The 22,500-nt window shown below is 40.6% G+C and overlaps 1 protein-coding gene across 1 annotated transcript in view; it reads left to right on the top strand.

Annotated features, from left to right (window-relative positions):
* The window catches only part of prex2 (phosphatidylinositol-3,4,5-trisphosphate-dependent Rac exchange factor 2), a 115,231-nt gene that overhangs the window by 45,158 nt on the left and 47,573 nt on the right, over window positions 1-22,500 (top strand). Inside the window, exons 14-22 of the mRNA XM_058376712.1 lie at window positions 5,984-6,059; window positions 6,693-6,765; window positions 7,613-7,755; window positions 8,978-9,070; window positions 12,081-12,229; window positions 12,879-12,964; window positions 16,059-16,195; window positions 18,492-18,609; window positions 20,190-20,374. Coding sequence (XP_058232695.1) covers window positions 5,984-6,059; window positions 6,693-6,765; window positions 7,613-7,755; window positions 8,978-9,070; window positions 12,081-12,229; window positions 12,879-12,964; window positions 16,059-16,195; window positions 18,492-18,609; window positions 20,190-20,374 — 1,060 coding nt within the window. The remainder of the gene's footprint in view (window positions 1-5,983; window positions 6,060-6,692; window positions 6,766-7,612; window positions 7,756-8,977; window positions 9,071-12,080; window positions 12,230-12,878; window positions 12,965-16,058; window positions 16,196-18,491; window positions 18,610-20,189; window positions 20,375-22,500) is intronic.

Here is a 22,500-nt window from a genome sequence, read left to right as displayed (position 1 = left end):
TTTTGCTCGCTTATTTATTATCAGGCTTTGGTTGTCTTCAGTTATCTTACATTATTTAACAACCATTATATAACTACTCATATTTATTTAAAGTTTATCTAGAGCTTTTTTCTGGCCCTGAAATAGGCTCCACCCCAATTTGGATCACATCTGCTACACACTTTTAAAAAAAAAATAAAAATAACTCCAATTTTTTTCCCAACAGTTATCTTCCATTATTTAACAACCATTAAATAACTACTGATATTTATTAAAGTTTATCTAGAGTTTTTTTTTCTGGCCCTGAAATAGGACCCGCCCCAATTCGGATCAAACCTGCTAAAAACAGCTTATCGCAAATACCATGAACATAGATATTGTTGGTTTCTTTATTTCAGGCTTTTTTTTCTGGCCCTGAAATAGACTCCACCCCATTTAGAACTTCTATACATTTTAGTATTTGTAGAATTTAGAGTTTTACGTTATCCAGCGCAGGCTAATCTTGGACTCTTGCATCCATTCTGACTCAATAAAATAAAAGCCGAAAGTCTTCCATGTTTTACAGATTAGCAGCAAACAAAAAGCTGTTGAGACAACGTGAGCCAGCTGTCCGTCTGCCTGCTTAGTAGTGTTAAAAGCGTACCGCTGTTTTAATACAACGTCAAGTGCGCTTTTCCGTTTTCGTGATATTTACACACTCGTTACTTCGACAGACAAAATCCCACATCCTCTGCCTGAACGGTCAGTGAGGCATTCGGCCTGTTTAGGGAACAGATGGCAAGCATACTGTGCTAATGGTGTTTTTCATTCATCTGGCTGGTGTGAAGGACTGGTCATGTCACTCTGGCTGTATTTAGCACAGAGAAGTCCACAAACAATGTTTGGATTCAGCAGAGCAGTTAAACACAGTGTAAGGGCAATTAAGCAAACGCTGGAGGCGTATAAGTTATCGGTCCTGCTTTATCTTTCGAGTCTTTAGCATTAGCAAACAACAAAACAGGTGCAGAGAGTCTTTGGGAAACTTCCTGGCCAGAGTAAATACATTTACTTTGCTTGACGTACTTTTTTAAAAAGAGTCTTGAAGCTCTCTCTCTCTCTTTATCTCTCTCTCTCACTCACTCACTCTTTTTTTTCTTCTTCTTTTTTTAGTGATTACACACATTTTCCACTAAGATACACCAGCTGTGTTTGAGGAAAAGAAGTGTGCGCCGCATGGTTTTGATTTCCGTATAGTGAATTCCCCCCGCTACAAAAGAGTAGCTGAGGGTGATATTACCATAAAAATGTACTATTGTTAAACTGTCACGATGGAACCGTGGACTTTTACCGTTTTTACGTTACGCGATAGCCGAAATATACTTTAGTGCAACGTAAATGTCACAGTAACAGCGCCGGTATATTTAAACGTAGCATGATATTGCCATTAAATACCACGGTATGTTTGTGCAAGAGTGTCATGTGACTCTCGTTTCTTTGACACGTTAACATGAACGGCTCACTTTTAGCGCTTTCTTCTGTTGAGAAGTCATTCTTTTCCCCCTAGGAATACTTGTGTTTTAACACAACATTGACTCCAACAGTGTAAACTGTAATTATAGCCATGCAAATGCTTTTCTTTCAAATTCAACAGTTTTTCTATCAGTCTTCTGGATGGTTTTGTCAAGTTTACATGGTCACTTTGCCTTTGTTTCGTCTTTAAATGTTAAACTTGCTAAACTCTTAACCTGAAACCTTAGCTAGCTTTTCTTTTAAACATAACGATTTCTCTGAGGTAAATCTCAATCTTCTGGATGGTTTTGTCACGTTTACATGGTCACTATGCCTTTGTTTTGTCGTTAAATGCCTTACCTACAGGTTAAACTCTTAGCCTTAAACCTCGGCTAGCCTTTCTTTCAAACTAAACGATTTCTCTGAGGTAAATATCAATCTTCCTGATGCTTACATGGTCAATATGGCTTTGTTTAGTCTCTAAACAAGGAGACATGCTTACCTACATATTAGCGAGCTAAACTGTTTGCCTTAGCCATTAGCTAACAAATGAGTCGTATTTTCAAGTCGTCTAATTGTTAAAGCTCAGGTGTTTTTAGTCATGTATTTAGTTTAAAGCGTATTAATCAGTAACTATGAATTTTAAAACTAACAGCTAAGTATGTCTGAACACTCTATTGACTCCACCAGTGTAAGCTAGGTTGGATTAGTGAATAGTGAAAGCTAATCAATATTAAGGGAATTAAGCTGTAATTATAGCCATGCAGAGGCTTTTCTTCTAAATTGAACAATTTCTCTGAGGTAAATGTTAATCTTCCGAATCGTTTTGTCATGCTTACATGGTCAATATGGCTTTGTTTTGTTTCTAAACAAAGAGACATGCTTACCTAGGTATTAAATAGCCTTAGTCATTAGCTAGCTAATGCTGTGTTTTTATATTTTTCAGTCACCTAATTGTTAAAACTTATTGATATTTTTAAGTCAGATGTTTAGTTTCAAGCTAACAGCTAAATACACTATATTGCCAAAAGTATTCACTCACCCATCCAAATAATCAGAATCAGGTGTTCCAATCACTTCCATGGCCACAGGTGTATAAAATCAAGCACCTAGGCATGCAGACTGTTTTTACAAACATTTGTGAAAGAATGGGTCGCTCTCAGGAGCTCAGTGAATTCCAGTGTGGAACTGTGATAGGATGCCACCTGTGCAACAAATCCAGTCGTGAAATTTCCTCGCTCCTAAATATTCCACAGTCAACTGTCAGCTGTATTATAAGAACGTGGAAGTGTTTGGGAACGACAGCAACTCAGCCACGAAGTGGTAGGCCACGTAAACTGACGGAGCGGGGTCAGCGGATGCTGAGGCGCATAGTGCGAAGAGGTCGCCAACTTTCTGCAGAGTCAATCGCTACAGACCTCCAAACTTCATGTGGCCTTCAGATTAGCTCAAGAACAGTGCGCAGAGAGCTTCATGGAATGGGTTTCCATGGTCGAGCAGCTGCATCCAAGCCATACATCACCAAGTGCAATGCAAAGCGTCGGATGCAGTGGTGTAAAGCACGCCGCCACTGGACTCTAGAGCAGTGGAGACGCGTTCTCTGGAGTGACGAATCACGCTTCTCCATCTGGCAATCTGATGGACGAGTCTGGGTTTGGCGGTTGCCAGGAGAACGGTACTTGTCTGACTGCATTGTGCCAAGTGTAAAGTTTGGTGGAGGGGGGATTATGGTGTGGGGTTGTTTTTCAGGAGCTGGGCTTGGCCCCTTAGTTCCAGTGAAAGGAACTCTGAATGCTTCAGCATACCAAGACATTTTGGACAATTCCATGCTCCCAACTTTGTGGGAACAGTTTGGAGCTGGCCCCTTCCTCTTCCAACATGACTGTGCACCAGTGCACAAAGCAAGGTCCATAAAGACATGGATGACAGAGTCTGGTGTGGATGAACTTGACTGGCCTGCACAGAGTCCTGACCTCAACCCGATAGAACACCTTTGGGATGAATTAGAGCGGAGACTGAGAGCCAGGCCTTCTCGTCCAACATCAGTGTGTGACCTCACAAATGCGCTTCTGGAAGAATGGTCAAAAATTCCCATAAACAATTCCTAAACCTTGTGGACAGCCTTCCCAGAAGAGTTGAAGCTGTTATAGCTGCAAAGGGTGGACCGACGTCATATTGAACCCTATGGATTAGGAATGGGATGTCACTCAAGTTCATATGCGAGTCAAGGCAGGTGAGCGAATACTTTTGGCAATATAGTGTATGTAGAAGAGAAAGGAAGGTGAGTGTGTACCGGTGCACACTTGTCTTGATGTACCCCTGGGTTGTATTGTGGGCTAGTTCCTGTTTTCTTTTTTTTTATAGACATACTGTGCTTTGTCATTTTAGAAAAATATCAGCAAAAATCAAGGGGAAGGTGTACAAGATGGTGGTGAGACCGGCCATGCTGTATGGTTTAGAGACAGTGACACTGAGGAAGAGACAGGAGTCAGAGCTGGAGGTATCAGAGCTGAAGATGTTGAGGTTCTCTTTGGGAGTGAGACGGTTGGACAGGATTAGGAACGAGTACATCAGAGGGACAGCTCATGTTGGACGTTTGGGGGGACAGAGTTAGGGAGGCCAGATTAAGATGGTTTGGACATGTCCAGAGGAGGGAGAGTGAGTATATTGGTAGGAGAATGTTGGACATGGAGCTGCCAGACAGGAGGCAAAGAGGAAGGCCAAAGAGGAGGTATATGGATGGAATAAATGAGGATATGAAGCTAGTGGGTGCAAGTGTTGAGGATGCAGAAGATAGGGATAGGTGGAGAGAGATGATTTGCTGTGGCCACCCCTGAAGGGAAAAGCCGAAAGAAGAAGAAAGATTGTACTTTGTCATTTGCATGTGTCAGAGTGTGTGCAGACTGTGTATGCATTTTTACTTGAGTGATTGCAAGGACATATATGCTGTGTGTGTGTTAGACATTGTGTATAAGTCAGTGTATATTTCTGACATGTTTCTGTTTCTCATACATACTTCTGGATTGCAGTCTAATTAGCGAGAAACTCCTGATGGAAGGAGAGCTCCAGAGAAGGCACAGGCCCAAACAAAAAGCCACAAAAGAAGTCATAAATCCAGGCTTGTCTCAGCCTACTAAAGTCCTGGAGAGAAAATCAGTCCCTAGTTTGAACCCAGCGCTGAAAAAGAAAGATGTTAAGAACAGAACTAAAGCACGGTTCTGTCGTTATTATTTTGGCGCATGAAGGGTTCGAGTGATCTATTTGTGCTTGCTGCTTTGGTGGATTACATCGTGTTTGTGCCAGGTTTATGACTGCCCGCTGCACCACTGCCTTCCTTTCGTTTTTGTGACAGCTTGGGGTTGAGGCTAAGATGAACGAGTCACGGTGGTTGAAATATATGGCACAAGACGAGGTTCACGAGCCAGCGCCAAAACCTCCTGAGAGACTCTGAATGCTGTGAGGAAAATTATAGTGCGTAAAAGAACCGAAAAACATTGTGAATCAAAATTGCAATATTTTCATTCACGCTTATCATGATGCTTTGGATTGGATTTCAGATTTAGATCGGATGTCAGGGGTTTGGGGGAAGATCCTCAGGTCCAGTCTTTAAGCCAAGTCACACTGAGTGTACCTCAGGAGATTCCTGGCTTCATGGGAAATTTCTCGGCTCCATTTCACTGTAAATTCCCACGTTCCCAGGTTTTATGCAGCCACAAATCCGACCTCCCCCCAGCAACACCATCCACCCCCCTCCCAAACCGCATACTCAGTCGGCCTCTGACCTCAGCTGGCTGAACGATTGTAAAAGTTACCACCAGTTCAGCTCTCTATTACCTTTTTTTTGTTGTTTTAAATTGGATCTTTTAAAGATAAGTGAATCATGAGTTGGAAACTGCCAAGAGCAACTTTATGGGTTTTGAAAACATTCCATTGTCAACAGTGTGGGGTTGAGAGAAGTTGTTCTTCGAACTCTGAACACTTGCAGTGAAGAGACGGCAAATATAGCAGTTTTTGCGTTGGCAAAGATTTTTTATTTTATTTTATTTTTTTTACGCTCAGCAAATTCTGTCACGGTTTCACTGTTCTCCTTTTTTTACCTGACGAAGTAAAAAAATCTTTTAATCAGGTGCTCTCATTTCTTTTGCGTCAAGGAGCAAATATGTCTATAACAACGATATTTTTGGACTAAGTTATCGTACAGCGAATGGTTCGACTTTGGTCGACATTTCCCATGACTTTTAAACCTGATCCGTTCTTTAAGATCGATTATGTTAATATCATAACCATGTGTCAGAGCGACTCAGCTCAGGATTTGAGTGAAGGAGAAAGTGTGGCCTAGAAGGGCAGGAAGTCAGGCATGATGGATGGTGAGGAAATGGTTGACAGGATGTAAAAGCCAAGTTCGGCTCTTGTCAAGAGGTCAAAGCTCGGACCCAAGGGACAGGGGGTCGGTTTAGAATCACTTTCCTGCTGTTTCTAAATAACGTTGCTTTCTTTTTTTTTTATGTCCATTTAGGGATAAAGATTACCATTTAAGAACGTACAAATCTGTAGTGATGGCCAACAAGTTGATCGACTGGCTCGTAGCGCAGGTAAGACCACACTTCTAATCAAATGTTTGCTTGTATGGAAAATGGAAATTTGCTCAAGAAGTTCTTGTCTTTTTTTAGCGTATGACAGAACAGTGAAACCACAGCCTGACCACGAGTTGTTGGTTTTTGTTCTGGCTTACATTCATCAGAATTGAGACAGTGGTCAAATGGTAAAATAGTAAAACCGAGGGTGGGTGGATTATTGCTCATCTTGTACAGTGTGCACACTGTCATGTGTGTTTGAATAACAGAGGGATTTTACAGTCAAATTTACAGACTTTAAACTTTTCGCAGATGGCTCGTCATGCGTAGTCGTGCATTTACAGTAAGCTGTTATTTTAATTGCGAAACTCGAGCTTTCAGACAAGCGGACTTTTTCAAGACAAAAGGAATTAGCGCTTATTTATTTGACAGAAATGTTTATCATTTGCTCAGACTTGTCACTGCATGACCCTGGGGTGCGAGCCGACTCTTATCAGTCGATCTCAGTCATTTTTCATGTAAATGTGTTGCGCAGTATGAAGAGGCTGTGAGTGAGTGTGTGGAGGTTTGACATGACAGGGCAGACAATGAAAGCTGTCTTTTTTACCCCCATCATTTCTCTCTCTGTCTCTCTTTCTCTCTCTTTCCAAGGGTGACTGTCGAACAAGAGAAGAAGCTCTGATCTTGGGGGTGGAGCTGTGCGACAACGGATTCATGCATCATGGTATGACTGTCACTTTCTTTTTCTTCGAGATTCTACAGAGAACAAAAAGCTGCATTGTGTTCATCCTGCTCAGTCCTGTATTATTTTGCCTCCCGGACCGAACCTTACATCAGAGCCAATCATTGCTAATCTTTTCCAATTAGCCCAAGTGATGGTGAGTTCCAGCGAAGGCTGCGTCACCATAACGACCGCTTGTTTACCGAATCCGAGCCTTGTATTTTAAGACTTGAGCCACGCTGTGCCAAACTCCACATCATGCGTGACTCACACTTCATTTGTCATTACATTTTGGACAAGGCTTCGCCCGACTGCCCACAATTAGGCGACAAATTACAGAATATATGGATCATAATGACCCCAGTGGATCTATTTCCATCGATTTGATCGCAGGCGTTCGTGCCGATGAGTTATTACACTTGTTTATACACTATTAAGACCGTTGACATCAGCTCTGATCTTGTTAACTGGAGGAAACTAAGGAGAAAAATATTGCTCCCATTATTTTTCATACTAGGGGTATTTTGCACATGGGGGAAAAAAAACACATCTTAGGTTGCTTTGGAGACAGGCTGGAAAAAAGACCTGGGATTTTCACAGCAATGAGAAAGCTCCACTATCCTGACCAAGAGAGAGGGAGAGGGAGAGGGAGGACTAAATTCCCCTGCCTCAACACCTTTTAGCATTTTTCTTCTAAATTATCCGAGTCTCTATCACAGAAACTGCTTGTGGTTTAGACAACTAACTTTGCTTCACGTTGATAATTTTCCCCTAAAGCACACCCTGTCCTGTTTTATTCCCCCTCTCAGTCTGAATACAGAACACGCTTTAACTCGACTGTCTTTCCCAGTGCTGGAGAAGAGCGAGTTCAAGGACGAGCCCCTTCTGTTCCGCTTCTTCGCCGACGAAGAGATGGAGGGATCAAACACCAAGCACAAGCCCATGAAGCACGATCTCAAAATAGTGGAAAATGTCATCGCGAAGTCTCTGCTGGTGAGTGATGTGCAGCTGTAACATCGCACAGCTGGAATCAGTTAGCGTGTGCTGCCGGGTGTCGTTCTGTTCGCTCACACAACTCGGTCCTTGATTTTGTGCTGGAGCTTTATGTTGGATCCTATTAATTATGGATTAAGTCTTTCATCGCCCCTGTCAGTGAAAGCTGCTGAGGAGGTCGACTCGGCCCGGAGGTCACGCGACACGTGTGGTGTAGCTGAGAGAGGTTGTGGAAAGATGCGGTAAAGGACGGGGGAATTTCGGCATATTGAGAGAAAAATAAATAAAGAAACAAATAAAAAAACAAACAAGTAAATAAGTAAGTAAATAAATAATAAATAAATTAATTAATTAAAAGTAAGCAATTAAATAATTAAGTAAGTAAATAAATAAATATATTCATAAGTAAGTAAATAATTAAGGAAGTAACTAAATAATTAAATAAGGTAGTAAATAAATAAGTAGGTAAGTAAGTAAATAAGTAAATGAATAAGTAAGTAAGTAAATAAGTAAGGAACTAAGTAAATACATAAGTAAGTAAGTAAATAAATAAGTTAGAAAAGTAAATATATAAATAATTTAGTAAGTAAATAAATAAGTAAATGAATAAGTAAGTAAATAAATAAGTTAGTACGTAAATATATCAATAATTTAGTAAGTAAATAAATAAGTAAATGAATAAGTAAGTAAGTAAATAAGTAAATAGCTAAGTAAATACATAAGTAAGTAAGTAAATTAATAAATAAAAATACAAAGAATAAGAAAAAGATTTACATTCGAGTGTTTAAAATCGATTTAAAAATAAAATTAAACATGATACAAAAATATAAAAATTTGGAAATAAATGCAAGATAAACGCAGACAAATACAAAATATAAAAATATTTTCTAGAACAACAGAAAACTGATGTTCTTTATGTACTTTTACTGTAAATAATTTAAAAATATATATATTTTTTTCATTAAAATAGAGCGAAAAAAGAAGTATCATGGAAAAAGTATCAATGAATTTTCAAACTCTTTATTTCATAACTAGTTTATAATATGCTTTAGGGTTTAGGTCACGATTAAAACCTCGGGGTTTTATCCAGAGCTTAGATTTATTTCTATCTTCACATCACCATCTCGACTCAACCTCTAGTATCCCTGACGTAGCGTCTAGCTTCAGTGGCCTGCTCAGCACTTCTGGAAATCTCGTAAACTCTCTGCTCTCTTCTCTGTAGATAAGGCCTAGTGATGGAGGGTATGGCTTCACCCTCGAGGATCGTAACAGAGTTCCGATTATCAAGTCGGTGGAGAAAGGATCTCATGCAGAGGTAAATATGCAAGTTCTCCTCTTCCTCATCATCTCTGCTGTGTGTCTGGACTTTGAAATGCAGGAATAGATTTTTCTAGAACCTTCTCTTTCAAGATATTTTAGCACAGCATCCAGGGCACCTGGATGGCAACGCTTTGCTGTTCAACTCTCTCAAGTTGGCAAAGAACGTGCTAGCATGGCAGCTACACATGCTAATATTGTAATTCGACACTACTGTTGTCTCAAACCTACTGTAAACCTTCCTAACTTAATATAGAGTCATGCACATTGTTGTTAAATGGGTGACCATGTTGGTTAAATTTCAACACAGAATGTCCTTCAGCCACCTTTAAACACAAATGCAACTCTTGTGAATTTTGAAAAAAATTCACTAAGATTGTGTAAATCTAGCAAAAGTTTGATCATGTCTTATTACCGTGATACATGTTCATGAGGAAAATTCGTATTACTCATACGTAGAGATATAAAGAAACCCTAACTCTAACTTTCACATCATTGAGACATTTTGTAAAATATTAGCATCAAATGAAGCAAAATCCTGTTTCAACTTCCTGTACTAGCTAGCTAATATTACCTCACAGATTACGTAGCTAGCTATAAGGTTATTTGCTATATATATATATATATATATATATATATATATAATATTTGCTAGCTAAACGAAATGATATTGACTCTATAATCCTTATCCTTACCTACGTTGAGAGTTATACATGTTCAAATTTTGGAAAGAAATACCAGGACTGACTAGATAGCTAGCTAGAATTGTTGTCTAGTTTGCTAGCATGGATTTGACTGGCTTGGATGTGTTTTTATGTGATTGTGACAGATTCATATTAAAAGTATTCAGGCTACATAGATGAGAATAAGTCCGGAGTGAGTTTAAACGTATATATCTGTTCCATCGAAACAGGGATCCTAGGATTTTCTATGTATTTATCTCTGTCTAGTCTGAGCCGAACAGCTTAAGATTCCTTCAGTCAGACCTCAAGCCTGTGATCAGCATGAGCGCCTGCTTTCGTACTGAATTGTCTCTGTGTTTGAAGGAGACTCTTGCGGTCAGACACTAGTAGAAAGCTTTTTTTTTAATTTCTCTTTTTAGCGAATCCCAGCTCTATTAAAATAAGACTCCGCTATCTGAGGTTGTGGAAACTTGATCAGTTTTGATGGGAGATGGTGTGATGATGCTGTCCAGAGCTGAAGTAATGCCATGTGTGTGTGTGTGTGTGTGTGTGTGTGATTCCGGTTAAATCAGGCAATACGCTTCAGCTGTGCACTCGCATAGATAAAGGGCCATCTCGTAAAAGAAAAAAAACCCAAAACCTTCTGCATCTGACTCACACGCAACATGATGCATGAGCTCTAGACAGGAAAGCGAGAGAGAACAAGGGAAGGGAAAGGCCAGCTTTCCGTTTTACAGAATGCTGAATCGGCACAGGAGGGAAAAAGCGTTCGGCCTGGCCTGCGATTTCTCAGGAAAGCGTAGCGACGTGTAGTGGGTGAGAGATGGAGCTATGTACAATAGCACAAGGCGACGTGTGGGCGTCTCGTTTTTTACCGAAATCAGCCAGCTCTACTGGGAGCCATGTGGAGGAAGTGCCGTATTGTGAAGAAAGATTTGTTGCTATATCTGTAGAGTGGAGTTTGTATAAAAATGGCAGTTGCTTGAATGAGATGCTTGCATTCAGAAAGCACTTCGAATAGACCAGAGGACCAAACGTCTCTTTAATCCTACTCCTGGACTTTAAATGAATTGCCTTGATAACTCAGAGCTCCATTTCAGGAGCATTGAATGCCTTTGTCATGTTCCACTCCACGGTGGTGGTTAATATGAAGCTCATATCAAAGTAGACACTCAGAGATTTAATGGTTTGTAGTGTTTTTATCTAGCCTACTAGATAATGAGTGGGTATGGGTGGAGAAAGGTGTCGGGAGTTCTGTGTGATAGAAAAATATCGGTGAGAATCAAGGGGAAGGTGTACAAGACAGTGGTGACACCGGCCATGCTGTATGGTTTAGAGACAGTGAGTCACTGAGGAAGAGACAGGAGTCAGAGCTGGAGGTAGCAGAGCTGAAGATGTTGAGGTTCTCTTTGGGAGTGACACGGATGGACAGGATTAGGAACGAGTACATCAGAGGGACAGCTCATGTTGGACGTTTGGGGGGACAGAGTTAGGGAGGACAGATTAAGATGGTTTGGACATGTCCAGAGGAGGGAGAGTGAGTATATTGGTAGGAGAATGTTGGACATGGAGCTGCCAGGCAGGAGGCAAAGAGGAAGGCCAAAGAGGAGGTATATGGATGGAATAAATGAGGATATGAAGCTAGTGGGTGCAAGTGTTGAGGATGCAGAAGATAGGGATAGGTGGAGAGAGATGATTCGCTGTGGCCACCCCTGAAAGGAAAAGAAGAAAGAAGAAGAAGATCTAGCCTACGAGACGTGATATATTCATAGAAAAGTTCCAAAGAACTGTTATTTTTTCCACACAAATGATTCTGTCTCCGAAGTAAATGATGATATCAGACCCATTTCTGCTCTCTGAGACACTCCAGGTGCTTGTTCACATCTAAACATCTAAAATCTGAAGGTGTTTAATTTCAACCAATGAAATTCTGGGCAAGGTTATCCAACAGAGGAAGAAACGCACGTCTAAAACACACTGAAAGCCGAGAGACTCATTTTATATCAGGCTCACAGAAAATATTTCATTTGTTTATACTGATTGAAAACGTCTTATAAGTCGATTTCCATTCCATTGGTGTTCTGGTGAAAAGGGACAAAGGCCATGATGGGTGACATTACAGCATATCGGTGTAAAAGAAGGATATTGAATGCATGAGTTTCAAGCCAGGTTGGAAAATATGGCTTTGTAACCAAAAAAAAAACAAAGCTAAAAGAACAACAATAAAAAAAAATAACAGAAAATAATGACCTACCAGAGACATCTGATATCTTAAAATGTATCATTACTTATTTATTACTCATTTATTTTCATTTTTATCTGCAGATGGCTGGGATGGAGGTGGGGAAGAAGATCTATGCTATCAACGGAGACCTGGTATTTTTGAGGCCGTTCCATGAAGTGGAAACCTTTCTCAAGCAGTTTTTCAGCAGCAAGGGTCCACTTCGAGTGCTGGTCAGCACCAAACCTCGAGAGTACGTGAAAAAAAAAAAATCGTCTGATCAGAGTAAACCAGTCCCTCGAGGTTTCTCTGTGATCGTTGAGGCTAAAATGCTTGATGTTTTTTCCTAAATTTCTAATGCAACTTTATTCTAGATTTAGCTATTTCTGTGAAGCTGAGTGTGTGTTGTGATGTCACACACCAGGTTTTGTGGTAAATTGTAAGATCTGCGGTAAATTGTAAAATTTGTAAAATTGTAAATTGTAAGATCTATAATTGTAAAATCTGTGGTAAATTGTAAGATCCTCAAAATATCAGAGAGTTGAAACAGCCTTAGTTTTTTTTCCCCTGTAACTAGAAATGTGCAAAGTCAGTAAGAGTAAGCTGGCTTCCTGGCTTCAGTGTGTGTGTGTGTGTGTGTGTGTGTGTGATTTGTAAAACGCACAGGGAACTGAAATCCCTGATTGCTAATTAGCCCAGGCTTTAATAAAAAAAAAAACTTGACAAAATAAATTCTACCTAATAAACATCTATTAGATTTCACATGGCTTCATTAATTGCTAATTCATTACAACGAACAGTTTATTAAATGAGTTGAACACAAGATTTGTTGCTCGCGGATGCCATGTTGCTGTGGTTAATTTGTTTTTGTTTTTTTCTTCTGTGTGTGTGTGTGTGTTCAGAACTGTGAAGATCCCAGACTCAGCGGATGGGCTGGGCTTTCAGATCCGCGGATTCGGCCCATCTGTTGTGCATGCCGTCGGCAGAGGTGAGGAAAAACCGAGATGAACAGAGAAAGAGTGAGAGAGAAACAGAGAGAGTGAGATATGACAAAAAGGAGAGTGAGCTATATGAAGAGAGAGAGTGAGATATAGGGAGAGAGCATGAGATATAGGGAGAGAAAGAGTGAGATATAAAGAGAGAGTGTGAAATGAGAAGAAGAATGAGTGTGAGATATGAGGGAAAAAGTGAGATATAGGTAGAGAGAATGAGATATAGGGAGAGAGAGAGTGAGATATGAAGAGAGAGAGTGAGATATGAGGAAAAAGAGAGTGACATAAAGGGAGAAAGAAAGTGAGATATGAAAAGAGAGAGTGAGATATTAGGAAAAAGAGAGTGAGATATGAGGACAAAAAAAGAGCAAGTTATGAGGAAAAAGAGAGTCAGATATAGGGAAAGATAGTGAGATATGAGAAAAAGGAGAGAGAGAAAATAGGGAGAGAGAGTAAGATATGAGGAAAAAGAGAGTGAGATATGAGAAAAAGGGAGTGAGATGAGAAAAAGGGAGTGAGATGAGAAAAAGGGAGTGAGATATGAGAAAAAGGGAGTGAGATATAAGGAGAAAGAGTGAGATATAGGGAGAGTGATATTAAATATATAAGAAAGAGTGTGAGATACATGAAGTGTGTGTGTGTGGGAGAGAGAGAGAGAGAAAGGGATAGAGAGATGAGGAAAGGGTGTGACACAGGAAGCTGCTCCTCTCTCTGTGTGTGAGCAGTACAGCTGCAGCACAGCTGCTTGTGTAGGAAGATAACTGAGTGGACAGGCCAGTAAACTTCTCTCTCTCTCTCTCTCTCTCTCTCTCTCTCTCTCTCTTTTACACACACACACACACACACACTTAATTCACTTGCTTTCACTTTCAGACTTTCAGGAATTATGAGCACTCAGGAGTGGGCGTGGCTCAAAGGCCATACATGGGAATATAAGATTGTGTTTGATTCCATATCTGCAAATTTTCAAAAATCATCTCGGAGAAGAGGAAAAGATCTATAATCTGACACATTATAATATCGTTAATGCTCATGATAGCCAGCGACCAAACATAAGCTAAAACTACGCCATTTCTGAGAATAATTTTAAGACATAAATGTATATAATGCTCACTACTAACATAAGCTAATAATATATATCTTAAGCAGTATTTATCAATGTTTATTATTTCAACGGCTAATTCTAGCTAGCTGCCACCAATCCAGACGAACTGACAGGATTTCAGACAGAATTAACCGTCTCGTTGATCCATATTCTCATCGGAAATTCTCATGACCGATGCTAGCTTCCAAGCTAATCTGACAGGATTATCATTCACAGAGCATGCTAGCTAGCCAAAATCAGCTGGCAGGATTTATTAGAAGTTTATTGTTTAAAAGTGTTTATAATATTTTCTAGTTCACAAATAACCTAAGCCAACAGAACATTGAGGGAACATTAAGCTAACGGGTGCATTGAAGGCCTTAAAGACGTGTCTACCAGACTCTTCTGAAGTTAGCGACAGATGGGGGGGGGCTCAGTCTAGCCTATTCCACACTGGCACTCAACGGAATAGCTTTATTTCAGAAATGGCGACAGCGTGCGGCAAAGGAAATGAGAGCTAGAGATGAGAGGACCACTTGGGATGTGGAGAGAAGAGAGACAGACAGAACAGAATGAAAAGATAAGACATTTCGAAATGTCTAGCCAAAACCGAGATCAGGCGATGATGAGGCTCAAAGATGGGAGTCCAAGCCAATATCTAGACTCTGTGTCTGTGTGTGTGTGTGTGTGTGTGAGATTGTGTGTTATGGCAGATTGGGATTGTCAGAAAGAAATAGCGTCTCAATCACTCACAACACACACACACACACACACACAAACACAAACACACACACACACACACACAAACACACACACACACACACACACACACACAAACACACACACACACACACTGCTCTGAACTCCTCGGTCCTCTCTGCTTGTCTCAGTAAAATTCTTTTTTATGAATGAGTGTGTCATGTCTGTACTCATCATATAAAAACCAAACCTATGTTCACACAAACAAGTCAAAGGTGTTCCCAGGTCAGCCGAGAGACATAGTCCCTCCAGCGTGTCCTGGGTCTTCCCCGGGGTCTCTTCCCGGTGGGGCATGCACAGAACACTTCCCCAGGGAGACGTCCAGGAGGTATCCGAAACAGATGCCCGAGCCACCTCAACTGGCCACCTCAACTGGCCCCTCTCGATTTAGAGGAGCAATGGCTGTACTCCTCCCGGGTGACAGAGCTCCTTACCCTATCTCTAAAGGAACGTCCCGTCACCCTACGCAGGAAACTCTTTCGGCTGTTTGTATCCGGAATCTCGTCCTTTCGGTCATGACCCAAAGCTCATGACCATAGGTGTGAGTAGGAACGTAGATTGACCGGTAAATCGAGAGCTTCGCCTTTCGGCTCAGCTCCTTCACCACAATCCGTCTGTCAATCTCACGCCCCATCCTTCCCTCACTTGTAAACAAGACCCCGAGATACTTGAACTTCTCCACTTGAGGGAGGAACACCCCTCCAACCTGGATAGGATAGGATAGGATAGGATAGGATAGGATAAGATAAGATAAGATAAGATAAGATAAGATAAGATAAGATAAGATAAGATAAGATAAGATAAGATAAGATAAGATAAGATAAGATAAGATAAGATAAGATAAGATAAGATAAGATAAGATAAGATATATCTTTATTAATCCTGAAGGAAATTCTTTTGCCAGAGACTACAGAACCTTAACTCACACACGGTTCAACATGCATTACATCCTAGCATATTTACTACCTTCCTCTTAAACTTTATCTGAGCAAAGAATCCCGGGTGTTTACGTTTGCTGGATCCTGTGCTCAGCTTGTTTACACGCCGTTTGTCATGCTACCTGCCATTCCGTTTACAAAACGCCTACCCAGAGAGCGACAGTCTGGAGCCTGATTCATGCTGTTTGTAGTCAGACGAGCGACTGCTATCGTAAATATGTTAATAAAGAATGCTTGCCAGTGACCACAGTCCAGTCTCTCTCTGTCTCTCTCTATCATTGGTGATTATTTATCCTGTTTGTTTTGCAGGCACCGTGGCGGCTGTGGCAGGTCTACACCCGGGTCAGTGCATTATCAAGGTCAACGGCATTAATGTGAGCAAAGAGAGTCACGCCAGTGTCATCGCCCATGTCACAGCCTGCAGGAAATACCGCAGACCCACGCAGGTACGGGCCACGTCCCAAATCAACCGCTACAGTGGGGGATGTTCCGGTGTTGCTCTGATTAATAACAACAATAATGTCTCCATCAATCGTCCATTTTTCAATATATCCATTCATAATGAATCAATCAGGCATTCATTAATCAGTCGTTTAGTAATCATCCATTCATCCAGTCAATGTTCCTTACAGTTCCTTACATTTATCAATTCATCCATTCGGCATTTTTTAATTAATCCATTCGGTGTACTTCAGCTCATCTGTTCAGCTATTTATTACTCATCAGATCATTAATTCATCCATTCAGCCACTTCTTACTCATCCATTCATCAGTTCATTCATCCATGATTCATCAATCAGCCATTTATTACTTATCCATTCATCAGTTCATTCATCCATGATTCGTCATTCATTCATTCATTCATTCATTCATTCATTCAGCATTCTTAAACCAGCCATTCATCCACTTATGACTCATCCATTCATCAGTTCATTCATCCATGATTCGTCATTCATTCATTCATTCATTCATTCATTCATTCATTCATTCATTCATTCAGCATTCTTAAACCAGCCATTCATCCACTTATGACTCATCCATTCATCAGTTCATTCATCCATGATTCGTCATTCATTCATTCATTCATTCATTCAGCATTCTTAAACCAGCCATTCATCCACTTATGACTCATCCATTCATCAGTTCATTCATCTATTATTAATTAATCAGCCATTCAGCCATATATTATTATTTATTATCTTTCGTTCGTTCGTTCGTTCGTTCAGCATTCTTCAATCAGTTTTTTATTCATCCATTTATTAATCCATCCATTCTGTCACTTTTTACTCATTCATTCATCAGTTCATTCACCCATGATTCATCAATTCATTTATTAATTATCCATTCATCCAATCAGCTATTCAGACGATTTCTAATCATCCAATTAACCATTGATGATTCATCCATTCTTCACTTCATCCATTCAACCATTTATTACACATCCATTCATCAGTTCATTCCCTGATCATTCTATCTGTCTATAAATCCTCAGAAGAGCCATTCAACCACTTACTAATATTACTAATATTATATTTACTAATATAAATGTATCAATTCATCCATTTACCATTAATCAGTTATCCAATAATCCATGAATTCATGCATTTATCAGTTCAAACATTATTTATTAATCTACTCATCATTTATTTTCCACTAGATCACACGTTCAGTTCATTCATCACTTATTACCAATGATCCGTTCATCATTATTTGTTCATCCATCCATCAGCATTGAGTTCTTCAGTGAGTTATTTGTTCCATTTATTAATTCATCTTCCATCCATTCCTTCCATAGGTCCATTCATTTCTCCATTAATCCTCTACTATCCACTCATTAATCCATTCACTAATCACACATTCATCAGTCATCTGTTCATCATCTCCAGTGTCTGTGTTTACTTTTTACTTTCTGGAAATCACTGAAAAATCCTGAAAGAATCAAATAATGTAAACAATGGTTTCAACGACACAGGTCAAGCCGCCATCCGTGATGATTTCTAAGTTGTAGAGATGATAAGAGAACATTTTTGGCATCCCGGACCTACTATCTTAGGTGCGAGTGGGATTTCCTGCTTCAGAAGATCAACAAGGCATGCTGCAGATAAACGAAACAAGGCTTTAACGTTCTGTTATTCTGTTATTAGCAGAAGTTTGTATTCAGTTCACTGCTGGTGAAGTTTCCACAGCAAGGCTACATCACTGAGCTGAGCAGCTGAGGCTGAAGTTCTTTACTTGGAGATCAAACAGCGCCTGAGAGTCTAGAGCTTTAAACCCATAAGCTTTCGAAGATTGTTTTTTCTAATATGGTGTTAGATGTGAACTTTAGAATTACACTTATTTAGCAAACACGAGTCCATCATAGTTCGATGATATCCATAGAAATACTGAGTTTTTCCTAATGGACTGCAGGTAGCACATGAAGGACACCATAAACACATATTGTATGTACACAATATTTTGTGACTTTTGCTAAATGCACTCATAAAATCCCTCACTGCCTGGAGTTCATTCCAAAAGTTTCCATTTGTTAGGAATAGAATTATGGGCCAATTTCTACACAATACAATAATAAATATGAAACGAGTATCGTTTTGTTGTAATATAACCAATAAAAACTGTTTTTTTTTTGTGATAGTCCAAGTTTGTTGTTGGACAGAGTGTGAACAGAGCATGCTCGCTGAATGAACCCTAACCCTGATGCCAGGCTAAACATTATTTTGTTTTGGTTGTTTCTTATTTCAGCAAGACTCCATAAAGTGGGTGTATAACAACAGTGAGAGCGCCCAGGAGGACCACCAGAAGGCCATCCAGAAACCGATCGCTGAGGAGAACGGGGAGGTGTTCGAGTGCAAAGTGGAAGGTAGTTAAAAAAACACACCACATATACACACACAGACAGACAGACACGTAGACGGACATACAGACAGAACACAGACTGACACATAGACGGACACACAGACGGACACACAGACACACAGACGGACACACAGACAGAACACAGACCGACACATAGATGGACACACAGACAGACACACAGACAGAACACAGACCGACAGACTGACACATAGACGGACACACACAGACAGACAGACAGAAACAAAGACAGACAGACACACAGACAAACACATAGATGAACACAAAGACAGACAGACACATAGACAGACACACATACAAAGACAGACAAACAGAAACAAACAGACAAAACACAGACAGACAGACAAACATAGACGGACACCCAGACAGACAGACAAGCACATAGATGGACACCCAAACAGACAGACAAACACAGAGACGGACACCCAGACAGACAGATGGACACACAGACAGAAAGACACATTTACAGACACATAGACATACACACATACAAAGACACAGAGAGACAGACAGAAACAAAGACAGATGGACACACATACAGAGACATAGACAGACAGACAGACAGACGAAAACAAAGACAGACGGAGACACAGACGGACACACAGACAGACGGGAACACAGATAGACATAGACAGACAGACAGACACGCTGACAGAAACAGACAGATGGACACAGACAAACATATAGATGGACATACAGACAGAAAGATACAAAGACAGAGAGAGGACAGAAAGAAAGAAAGAAAGAAAGAAAGAAAGAAAGAAAGAAAGAAAGAAACAGAGATGGATATATAGGCACACAGAGGCACCCACAGACAGACAGGAACACACACAGACAGACACATAAACGGACACACATACAGGGACATTGACTGACAGACAGACAGAAACAAAGACAGACGACACACAGACAGACACATAGAGACATAGACGGACACACAGACAGACAGATGGGCACACACACACACACACACACACACACACTCACTGCTATTTCCTTCATCGTGATGTTCACTGCAGCTGTCTGCTCATCCCTCACGGTGCTGTGAACCTCTCTTCCTCACTCACACCTGCTGCTCATTACAGGGGAAAACATTTCAATCATTCACCTCACTGAAGACGAATCGATTCCGGTATCCAGAACATGGACGGGAATCTGGACTGACTGCCAAATTCTTTTATTACATGCTCGGGTAGTGAGTTATTAATCAGATACAATGACCATTAGTGCGACTTCACTGTTTTTCACATTGATTTTGTTGAATACTTTTGTAAAATTGTTTGACTCACACCTCCAGGGTTAGGGGTTCGATTCCCACCTCTGCTCTGTGTATGTGGAGTTCTTCCTGTGCTTCAGGGATTTCCTCCTTCAGTCCAAAGACATGCATTATTGGCATCTCTAAATTGTCCGTTGTGTGTGTGTGTGTGTTTGTGAGCTTTGCAATGGCTTGGCTGCCCATCCAGTGTATCTGGATAGACTCCAGACTCCCTGCGACCCTGTGTCGGATTAGTGGTACAGAAAATGAATGGGTGTGTGTGTGTGTGTGTGTGTGTGTATGCTTTGCAGAGGTCATGGACAAGTTCAACACCATCGCTTTGATAGATGGGAAGAAGGATCACGTGAGTCTGACGGTGGATAACGTGCACCTGGAGTACGGCGTGGCGTACGAGTACGACAGCACGGCTGGGATCAAGTGCCACGTTCTGGAGAAGATGGTGGAGCCGAAAGGCTTCTTCAGCCTCACAGCTAAGGTACTTATCTCGCACAGACGCTGTGAATCTTTTCATACGCCGTGATCAAAACGAAACAAAACACCAGAAAGCTAGCAGGGTTCGGTTGCCAGATTGCCCTTTTGTGAAGTTAGTTTGGATGCCAATCTGGCAACCCGTCTGTTTAATTTACTAAAGTGCAGGGTGAAAAGTTTCTGGTTTTATTCCAAAGAGTTAATTCGGTATTATTGATAGTACTAATAGTTTATTAATTATTCATAGTATGTATTATTTGTATAGATATAATCCGAATTATTAATCGTGTTCACATTTTAATAGATTGCATAAATGCAATTTAAATAAAAGTTTAAGTTGTCTTTATTTGTCATATATACATTATTGCACAGTGAAATTCTTTTCTTCACATATCCCATCCTTGGGGGCTGGGGTCAGAGCGCAGGGTCAGCCATAATACAGCGCCTCTTGAGCAGGGTGGGTTGGGGGCCTTTCAGCTTGGTGGTGCTGGGGTTTGAACCCAGATTTTCCTTTCAACAACCCAGAGCCTTAACCACTCGAGCTACCCCTGCCTCAGACTGCATAACTCAGAGATTTTCTTAGTGTATTGCATTCATCAAGCTTTTTTAAATGGAACATCCAGGTGAGGTCTGGAATACTGAAATGAGTGATTGCTCCATGACCCTCAAAAGCCGTAAAGTTCATCTCCAGTAGTTTGTTAGCTGGCGAGTTTCTGTTTTCTAGATTAGAGCAATTGCTTTATCACAGTGGGCTGATTTTCAGGTCCTGAGAATCATCGGTTGCTCATAGATAATTGGCTAAAATATTGTAGATATCTAAAATATGCTAAATTTCTCAGACATATCTCTTGCATTGTAACCCAGGCAATTAATGGTCATATTTGTGTATGTGTATTTCTAGAGATAGAGGTAGTGTGAAGGATATTGTGTGTCTAGAACAAGATGTATAAACAGCCAACCTGTCTGAGGAATCCTTCTTTAAAGTACAACATTATTTCCATTTCCCATTCACAGATGAATAATATAATAGAATAGATAATTGTTTTGACAGAAACCCTTCTGTAATTTCCATGTTTTAAGCACTAACACGTGACGTTAACACATGTAGCATGCTGTTTTATGTCTGATGTATCATCATCCCTGCTGCTTCTAGTCAATTTCTTGGCACGTCTCCGTTTTTGGACGTGATCGTCGCTCGGCGCAGTTTTCCTTGGCGTCACGGAGTTGCAGAGAGGTGTGGGAACATCGTACGGGTGCATTCTTTAATAACGCCGCAGGGGTTTTTTGGCAGATGTGTTTTAGAGGACAGGAAGTGAGCTGAAGTGTCTGCCCGAATGGGGAATGATTCTGGGATCCTTGACAGCAAAGATGACTGAAAACTAAAGGGTGTCCAAGACTCATGCGATTTGTCGACGCCGTGTACAGGGTTCTCGTCTCTGTGGATTTGATTGTTTGTTAGTGGGATAAGTTACATAATGTTAAATCCTAAAAGAAAAAATTTTGTCTAATCATTTCAATGCAGCTTGTAATGATCAGTTTGTTTTGCCTGTTTTTTAGGCACCCAGAAGATATTGATAAGTGTGTGTGTGTGTGTGTGTGTGTCGGGGTGTGTGTGGGTGTGTGTGTGAGCCTGTTCGAAGCGCTGTACAAATCTATACAAAGCGAATGGAATCAAGAAAATACTTCTGTCTGAAGAAGTATTATTCAATGCAGCTGGGTAAGATCTGCACCTAAGGGGATACTGAGAAGTATGTGTGTGTGTGTATGTGTGTGTGTGTGTGCGTTGATAGCTTAATACAAATCTATACAAAGCGAATGAAATCAACTCGAATCAAAACAAATCAAATTGAATCAAATCGAATGAAGCTGAATCACCTCCAGCATATAGGATTCTCTTGCAGCAGAAAGGCAATTCTTCCTATTCCTCTGAATGTTTGGCCAAAAAAATAAGGATGCGCCTTGTCTTTTGTCACTGTCAGTTTAGGAGTGTCTTAGTGCTAAAATCTCAGGAATAACAAAGTTCAAATCGCTGCCAGTGAGTCATATTCACGGCCACTGAGCAACCACGACTTGCTTGGGTGTTGAAACTGTGGCTTACTCAGATCCAGAACGTCTGTATGGATTAAAGCATCT

Source organism: Hemibagrus wyckioides, linkage group LG23 (genome assembly GCF_019097595.1).
Source record: "Hemibagrus wyckioides isolate EC202008001 linkage group LG23, SWU_Hwy_1.0, whole genome shotgun sequence".
In the NCBI taxonomy this organism is placed as follows: domain Eukaryota; kingdom Metazoa; phylum Chordata; class Actinopteri; order Siluriformes; family Bagridae; genus Hemibagrus; species Hemibagrus wyckioides.
The sequence above is the reverse complement of the archived record's forward strand: the minus strand, read 5'-3'. Positions and strand labels throughout refer to the sequence as shown.